This window comes from Podarcis bocagei (assembly GCF_964188305.1).
Source record: "Podarcis bocagei genome assembly, chromosome: 2".
Lineage (NCBI taxonomy): Eukaryota > Metazoa > Chordata > Lepidosauria > Squamata > Lacertidae > Podarcis > Podarcis bocagei.
In genome coordinates this window covers 18051636-18060918 of record NC_138126.1, presented here as the reverse complement: position 1 = coordinate 18060918, position 9283 = coordinate 18051636, and the positions used below count along the sequence as shown (strand labels likewise).

The following is a 9283-nucleotide window of genomic DNA, read 5'->3' as shown; positions in this document are numbered from 1 at the left end:
CTCACAGACCACACAGACAAAGCCTGTGACGTAAGGCCCTGCGTCAGGCCCCTCCCAGATACAGGACACCAAGGAGTTTTAACCCTGTAAACTCCAAACTCCACAGTTTTAACGGCAGATGTGACTGTATCATAAAGGGTAAGGTAAAGGTAAAGGGACCCCTGACCATTAGGTCCAGTCGTGACCGACTCTGGGGTTGTGGAGCTCATCTCACTTTATTGGCCGAGGGAGCCGGCGTACAGCTTCTGGGTCATGTGGCCAGCATGACTAAGCCACTTCTGGCGAACCAGAGCAGCGCACGGAAACGCCGATTACCTTTCCGCTGGAGTGGTACCTATTTATCTACTTGCACTTTGAGGTGCTTTTGAACTGCTAGGTTAGTAGGAGCAGGGAATGAACAACGAGAGCTCACCCCGTCGTGGGGATTCGAACCGCCGACCTTCTGATCGGCAAGTCCTAGGCTCTGTGGTTTAACCGACAGCGCCACCCGCGTCCTTTATCATAAAGGGTAAATGTCTCTAATAAACATTAAATTACCAGGTTGCTAAGCGGGCCCTAGTGTTTCTGTTCATTAGGGTTGAAAAGCTCTCTTGAAAAACCCAAGATGTATTTTAATTGTGAGATTAGCACAAAAACCGATGTTGCCCTGTTCAAATGTCTCTCTCTCAAGTTACACAAAGCACCTATTAGCTTCTGTGGCTTTTGTCAAAAAAGCAAAAGCTTGCTTGTAATTGTAGAGAGTTAACTATATTGGAACCTCTCCCACAATCTAGGCCTCTCATGTTTGGAGATGTTTACTTTTTTTACATTTGTAACCCTTTTTTACATTTGTAGCCCTCCCTTCCTTGCTAAGGAGCCCAGGGTTGCAAATACCCAAGCTGTCAAAGCCATGCAACGAAAAATAATATAGATCTTGTTTAAAAACCAGTAAAAGCTGAGGGAAAATGAGGGAAAGGTGCTATCGAGAGGCATCGGGCGGGGGTGCCCCAGAGCTTGGGTGCCCCAGAACCCTTTTGTGGGGAGTCCAGTGTCTCAGGGACGCACAATAAGTTCGGTTCCATCCCACACACGGAACCAAGGGAGAACCTTTTCCCCACCAAAAACAGCTGAATGGAACATGTAGATTGTGGTCTGGGTTTCTGGATTGAAAAAATCCACCTGCCCTGCAGTGTAGTCCAAAAAGACGCGGATCCACTGTGGCCTCTTGCCAAGGGAGAGCCTTGTGTGTTGTGGGGAGGTGAAAGCTATGTAGTTACCGAGCCCCTCGTATTCTCCTATCCCCCAGATGCCCGCAGCCGGGCTGAAGCCTGTCGGCCCCTCTCTCTTCACAGACTCCTTGGCCACCCCAACTGCCCATTCCCCCTTGCCCTTCACGCCAACCTCCCAGCAGTGTTTGCCTGAAGCGAATCCCTCCCTGCCCAGCACAAAAGCGCGCTGGTTAAATCTCTTGGCGCTGCTGGGAAAGGTCTGCTCCACCTCTCCCCATCGCACACTTTTCTCATCCTTGGATACCACCAGCCGCCGGTGGGCCGTGTCTGGATCCAGAGTCACACGGGCTGAAAGGAAAGGAAAGAAAGTATCAGATCGTAGGATCATAGATTCCTGCCCTAGGAGAAGACTCGGTGGCTCTCGCTGACAGACTCTGTACCAGCTGTTAGATCCCGCTTTCTGAACCTTGAGGAAATATATTTGATCAATCAAGGGAGATTATATTTGCACCTATCAAGGTGCAATATTGAAAGGCGAAGCATCACCTCACCTCCTTCAGGGGTGGGGGACTTCTTTTTTTATCCTCAGGGGTCCCACTCCCACGTGAGGAACCTTCCGGAATCTTCATGCCTCAGGTTCGCAGTGTATGATTCCTGCTCCGTGTTTGCAGTCATGAGATTGTTGTCTATCACATGACAGTGTATGTTTACATTCCACAGTGTGGGAACTGACGGAGACAGGATGTTTTGTGTTACTGTGTTCCGTGAAGTGGGACTATTGTCCATTGTTCTTTCTCTTTTTGCTGTCTGATAAGAAAGAGGAAGGAGCTAAGTCAGAATGCTCCGAGTGTATTATATGTAAATAAAGTAGATTAGCCAAAATGCTGAGCTATTGAGTCTGTTACGTGAACCGTCAGTACTCTGCGGATCCCTAAGTGTGCTGATGCTTCTTGATATCAGTCGCTGTGATGTTCGGGCTGAAGAAAGTTTTTGAAGCTCCCGAACAACTGACGAGGAGGGAGAAACCATGCCAGTCGGGCATGTGTCTCTGCCAGGGTCCTACATAAGAGTAGGACAATCCTAACAGGCAGATCAAAAGGCGGAAGCGGGCAGAGCAACTGTCTTGTAGGCTTACGTCCCAACCGCACGAAATAATTCAGAGGTTTCTACGAATACCTCTCTCCCTTCTGCATCCAGGCAGTCCAGAGGCCTTACCACAGTTGAAGAAGCCATTTCAGTAAGGTGCAAACAAAACGCAGGAATGTGACAAGATGGATTTAGCGAGGAATGTGGCCTGAGGAGGAGACACCTAAGGGCCAGATAGGGAGGTACAGAGGGCTGCAGTTGAGCCCGAGGCCTGAGGTTCCCATCGTTTTTCATTTCCTCACATTTCATTGTGAGGCAATCCTCACACATCTATTATGGAGGGAGCCTTCGTGGACCACAGGCCATTTCAAGAGAGGCAACGCTTCATGAGTGCTGTTGCTCAGTTCCTGCTGGTGGGCTCCCTGTAGGCCACTGGTCGTTAACTGGTGGGTTGAAACCCACAACTGGGTCACTGTTTGACCCGAGCAGAATGACCACCTTGCTAACAATACAGAGAAATATTAAGAACTGGAAGTTCAGGACAGGCTTTGTATTCCAAGAGAGGCAAAGAGAAGGAGATGAAATTACCTGCTGGGCTTCCTGGGAGCGAGTCACACGAATTGGGCAAAGTCCGTGGGCAGGAGCCGCCTTCTATGCTTTTTATCTGGAAAACTTTCAACATAGCTTAGGTTAGGGTGGGGATGGAGAATCTGTGGCCCACCAGAGGACCTTAGGGAACCCCTGTTCAGCAATAGCAGGGAGGTGTGGTCTAATCTGGACAATCCATGATTGCCCTAGTAGTCCATCCACAGAAGAAAACATGGTGCCATACTGCTTTAAAAGTATAGTGCAGATGGGGCCTTTTAAAAAAAAACAACGAACCAAGAAGCGGCCAAGAAGCATTGGCAACAAGAAAGAAGAGGCTGTTTTCCAGAATTTTTAAGGGCAACATGATTCCCCCCCACTCACACTGATTAGCTCACTTACATAAACTCTTAAAACGATATTTTCTGAGGTATTTTTAATAGCTACGACTACAGTGGTACCTTGAGTTACAGACGCTTCAAGTTACAGACTCCGCTAACCCAGAAATAGTACCTCAGGTCAAGAACTTTGCTTCAGGATGAGAAAAAAAATCGCGCGGTGGCAGAGGAGGCCCCATTAGCTAAAGTGGTGCCTCGGGTTAAGAACGGACCTCCAGAACGAATTAAGTTCTTAACCCGAGGTACCACTGTATATTTCCAAGTGCCAGACCACTGTTAAGAAATAGGATGAGAAGCGGAAGCTTTTTCAGCCTGAGGGCCTCATTAGTTTGGGGCGACCTTCCCAGATGTGGCAGAGCCAGAGGCAAAAGTCGGCAGTTAATTGATGTAAATTGTTGCCTTTGCATGGTAGGCTAGTTTCTACACATACTCTCCATCCAGGAAGTAGAGGTGTTATTTGAGTTGGAGGATATATTCCAGCCAAATGAAAACACTCAAACAAGGTGCCAAGTAGGGCCAGTGAGGAGGAATCTGGCCTGGGGAGAGTCCCAGGGGCCAGGCAGAGAAACCTGAAGGGCCACTTTTGGCCCCAGGACTGGGGTTTCCCAAGCCTGGCACAAGAGCAGGGCCAAGAAAAGACGTGGCAGCCCGACCATGAGTTAGACCAGTGTTTCCCAACCTTTTTTGGGCAAAGGCACACTTGTTTGATGAAAAAAATCTCGAGGCACACCACCATTACAGCCCCGTGACGTCAGCGCGCAGCGTCACGCCGGGAGGGACGCACGAAAGGGTAAGTTTCAATTTTTTTCCCTCCCCCTTGCCGGGGAACCTCCAAGCTTTGGGGGTGGGGGGGGAGGAGGCAGCAAAGCGAGGCAGGAAGGAGAGCGCGGCTTGGCTGGGTGAGCTTTGGAAGGGGCAGGGAATGAGAGCCGCGAGGCGGGCGCTGCGGACGGAGGCGCTGCCCGCCGAGCTCGCAGGCAGCCAGGCAGGCAGACGGCGAGAGCCCCGCGCTGGGCGGCCTCTCCTCGCCGCCGCCGCCCCGCCTCTCGCCGCCCGACTCGCCCGCCTCCCTCCAGGCAACATCTCACGGCACACCAGGCAACATCTCGCGGCACACTAGTGTGCCGCGGAACAGTGGTTGGGAAACACTGAGTTAGACTACGCTAGAAGCCTACCTATCAGAAGAGTGATCAGGGCCACGTTCAGTGCGATGCTCACTGCCAGGAAGACCCTCTGTGTGATGTTGCAGCATTTTGAAGGAGATTCTGTGGAGTTGATAAGTTCCATCAGGAAAACACAACTTATTATTATTATTATTATTATTATTATTATTATTTAGTCTCATCCGCCATTCCTTTGAAGCGCTCAGGGCTGCATACATCGTTTTTAGTTTCACAACACCCCTAGGCAATCCTGGCTTGATGGCCTCAAACTCCAATTCCTGACTTCAGAGTGTGGTGAACCTGCCCCGCTGTTTCGGGGGTCCCTGTTTCTCGTTCTGCAGACTGTGGCTCTGGACCTCCGCCCCCAAGTCCTGCCTCCAATTGTGGCACTGGGTAGATCAGGCTGAGACAGATTAAATGCCCCAAAGTGATTTTTGTTGCTGAGCAGGGATTTGATCACTTGTGGGGTGCCTCAGGGTTCCGTCCTCTCCCCCATGCTTTTTAACATCTATATGAAGCCGCTGGGAGAGATCATCAGGGGGTTTGGGCTGGGTGTCCATCAATATGCAGATGATACCCAGCTCTACCTCTCTTTCGAATCAGAACCAGTGAAGGCGGTGAAGGTCCTGTGTGAGTGCCTGGAGGCTGTTGGAGGATGGATGGCGGCAAATAGATTGAGATTGAATCCTGACAAGACAGAAGTACTGTTCTTGGGGGACAGGGGATGGGCTAGTGTGGAGGACTCCCTGGTCCTGAATGGGGCAACTGTGCCCCTGAAAGACCAGGTGTGCAGCCTGGGATTCCTTCTGGACTCACAGCTGTCCATGGAGGCGCAGGTCAATTTTGTGTCCAGGGCAGCTGTCTACCAGCTCCATCTAGTACACAGGCTGAGACCCTACTTGCCCGCGGACTGTCTCACCAGAGTGGTGCATGCTCTAGTTATCTCCCACTTGGACTACTGCCATGCGCTCTACGTGGGACTACCTTTGAAGGTGACCCGGAAACTACAACTAATCCAGAATACGGCAGCTAGACTGGTGACTGAGAGCAGCTGCCAAGACCATGTAACACCGGTCTTGAAAGACCTACATTGGCTCCCAGTACGTTTCTGAGCACAATTCAAAGTGTTGGTGCTGACCTTTAAAGCCCTAAACAGCCTCGGCCCAGTATACCTGAAGGAGCGTCTCCCCCCCATCGTTCTACCCAGACGCTGAGGTCCAGTGCTGAGGGCCTTCTGGTGGCTCCCTCACTGCGAGAAGCTAAGCTACAGGGAACCAGGCAGAGGGCGTTCTCGGTAGTGGCACCCGCCCTGTGAAACACCCTCCCATCAGATGTCAAAGAGATAAACAACTACCTGACATTTAGAAGACATCTGAAGGCAGCCCTGTTCAGGGAAGTTTTTAATGTGTGACATTTTAATGTATTCTTAATATTTGTTGGAAGCCACCCAGAGTGGCTGGGGAAACCCAGCCAGATGGGCGGGGTACAAATAATATATTATTATTATTATTATTATTATTATTATTATTATTATTATTATTATTATTAATTAAACCCCTGCCCCCTGAACCTTAGTCTGACACTCTGACCAATACACCTTACTCCCCCTCCTCATAAACAGTAACAGCCCACAACTTCACTAAGAAATTAAACACCCTTGACTGGAATTACTGCATGCCAGCCTGCTGAAACCTGCAATGTCCAAGTTTCAGTCCATACCTTGTGGCTTTGGGGGAACAGGTGGTGAGCAGGTGTTTCTGCTTCTTTCATCTACTGCCATGTATCCTTCTTCATCTTCCATCTTCTAATATCTCTCTTAAGCCCCAGGGGAGGGGGTTCAGCAAGCAAGGTAATTCCTGAAAGCTAGACTTTCTCTCTTTGGAAGGAGGATTTAGCAGTTTTTAGACCACTCAAGCTGCAAAAATAGCAAGTAAAAATAGCCCTCGCCTCCTCTCATGAATATGAGACTTCCCCAATTGCCGCGGGAGTTGACCACACCAAACATGTGAAGCAATGCACCTTTCCACTCTGTCGGTTTGTGACACACTCGCTTGTGCAATGATTGCGTACGGCGGCAGCACACCATAAACCGAAGCTGAATCCCGCGAAGAAGGAAATCCTGTGGCTTAGTGGTTTGCAGGTTTGGGAAACTGGAAGCTCACCTGTTATCAATGGGGTTGCACTTTCCCCGAAGGAACAGGTACGTGGCTTGGATGCACACTGTGCATAAAAAGGAAACGGACCCCTGGGTGGTTAAGTCCGGTCAAAGGCGACGATGGGATGTGGTGCTCATCTCGCTTTCAGGTCAAGGGAGCCGGCATTTGTCCACAGACAGCTTTCTGGGTCATGTGGCTTCTGGCGCAACAGGACACTGTGATGGAAACCAGAGTGCACGGAAATGCCGTTTACCTTCCTGCCGCAGCAGTATCTATTTATCTACTTGCAGTGGTGTGCTTTTGAACTGCTAGGTTGGCAGGAGCGGGGACAGAGCAATGGGAGTTCACCCCGTCGCAGGGATTCGAACGCCGACCTTCTGATCGGCAAGCCCAAGAGGCTCAGTGGTTTAGACCACAGTGCCACGCGTGTCGTCTTATATCACTTTACCAGTCATGGCTAACCCCATGGGTAGGCAAACTAAGGCCAGATCAGGCCCAATATCGTTCTAAATCGGGCCCACAGACGGTCTGGGAATCAGCGTGTTTTTACATGAGTAGAATGTGTCCTTTTATTTAAAATGCATCTCTGGGTTATTTGTGGGGCCTGCCTGGTGTTTTTACATGAGTAGAATGCGTGCTTTTATTTAAAATGAATCTCTGGATTATTGTGGGGCATAGGAATTCATTCGTCCCCCCCCCCCCCCAAAAAAAATATAGTCCGGCTCCCCACAAGGTCTGAGGGACAGTGGACCGGCCCCTTCCTGAAAAAGTTTTCTGATCCCTGGCTAACCCCAAATAACTGTAGTTTGCAAAAAGTGCTCACCCACAGAGCCACAATTCCAGGCACCCTTAACAAGTGACAGTTCCTGTGGTTTTCCATGAGTATTAAAGTGTGAAGGTGGCTTTAGGTCTTTCGCTGTCCCTGGAGGCAGAGCTAGCTGTCCTCAGTGACTGAGAGCTTTGTCCCAGCTTCGGTTGATGCACCAGCTGTGGCCATTCCTGGACAGAGAAACAGCCTGGTTTTAGAGGTGCAGACACTGGTAATTTCTAGCTTGCATGGCTTCAATGTGCTCCTCGCAGGGCTGCCCTTGAGGTTGGTGAGGAAACTGTAGCTAGCGCAGAATGATGGGCTTCAGTTTCTAGCCAGAACAGCTCTGCACCAGCGAGGAAAGCTTTGCATTGGTTGCCAGTGTATAACTAAGCCGCGTTCAAGGTACAGTGGTACCTCAGGTTACATACGCTTCAGGTTACATACGCTTCAGGTTACAGACTCTGCTAACCCAGAAATAGTACCTCGGGTTAAGAACTTTGCTTCAGGATAAGAACAGAAATCGTGCTCCGGCAGTGTGGCGGCAGCAGGAGGCCCCATTAGCTAAAGTGGTGCTTCAGGTTAAGAACAGTTTCAGGTTAAGAACAGACCTCCAGAACGTTCTTAACCCGAGGTATCACTGTATTAGAATTGTAGAGTTGGAAGGGATCCCCTGCAACGCAGGAATCTCAACTAGATCCTACAAGGCCTTCCAACCTCTGCTACAAATAACCTGCTTTGAATTTCTGCTTTGGATCTTGTGGCGCCTCTTTTTCGGCCTCGTACTCAAGCTGACGTTTCTCCTTTTTCTAGCTTGTTCCGTCTCAAAGTTTGGCAGTATTTCTAGCTCCTTTGCAATCTCAGGGGCATCTATCAAAACCCCACAAGGCTTCTTGGACACTTGGGATTGGCTTGCAGCTGAATTTAAACAGCTTCCTTATTTTTTAGTAGTTTGCAAGATGGACTTTGAAAAGGATGTTGCACCATGTTAACATGAGATACCACAATCTTGCATCAGCAGTTTAAAAGCAAGTGTGTTTAAAGTGTGTGTGTGTGTGTGTGTGTGTGTGTGTGTGTGTAATATAGAACCTCCTGCATTGCAGGGCACTAGACTAGATTGCCCTTAGGGTTCCCTTCCAACTCACAGCAGGTATAGGGAACCTTTGTGTTAAGTTGTGGGTGAACATATCAGACGACACAGCAATTCTTCAAACAGCTCTTGCTTATTCACAGGCCAGGACAGAACTGAACTGAAGGGTTCAGCCAGCCTGCTTATATAGAGCTCCATTACAACGTAACTGTAACAATTTTCTAAAACTATCCAGTCACTGAACGTCACTTTCGATCCCTTATTTGCATAACTATCTACAGTATCCCCCTGCTGGCCGAGGGTGAGAACTTCAGTACATAACACTTTGGCTCTCCAGCTATTGCTGAACTACAACTCCCATACTGATATTCTATGAAGAGCTCAGAGTTGCATTGGATTGTTAGGCTTACAACCCAGTTCGGGGATCAAACTGGATAGCAAACTTCAAATAACAACCTTGCTGTATGCGTCTATGCCATGGGTAAGCAAACTAAGGCCCGGGAGCCGAATCTGGCCCAATCGCCTTCTAAATCTGGCCTGTGGATGGTCCAGGAATCAGCGTGTTTTTACATGAGTAGAATGTGTCAGTTTATTTAAAATGCATCTCTGGGTTATTTGTGGGGCATAGGAATTCATTCCTCCCCCCCCCCCAGAATATAGTCCAGCCCCGACAAGGTCTGGACTGGCCCCCTGCTGAAAAAGTTTGCTGACCCCTGGTCTATGCCGAGACACGCAGTGTAAGGTGTTTTCTTTGCAAAAAGGGAATGCAAAAGGTATCAGGATAAACAA

At 49.4% G+C, this 9283-nt stretch overlaps 1 protein-coding gene across 1 annotated transcript; it reads right to left on the bottom strand.

Moving 5' to 3' along the window:
• Positions 1–312: 312 nt before the first annotated feature.
• LOC308581098 (butyrophilin subfamily 1 member A1-like) lies at positions 313–6258 on the bottom strand. Its single transcript, XM_081183572.1, has 4 exons — positions 6160–6258; positions 4453–4542; positions 2883–2966; positions 313–1556 (listed from the first exon to the last, which is right to left on the bottom strand). Exons 1-4 carry the CDS (start codon positions 6239–6241, stop codon positions 1033–1035), a joined length of 780 nt encoding a protein of 259 aa, XP_081039698.1. The 5' UTR covers positions 6242–6258; the 3' UTR covers positions 313–1032.
• Positions 6259–9283: the final 3025 nt, after the last annotated feature.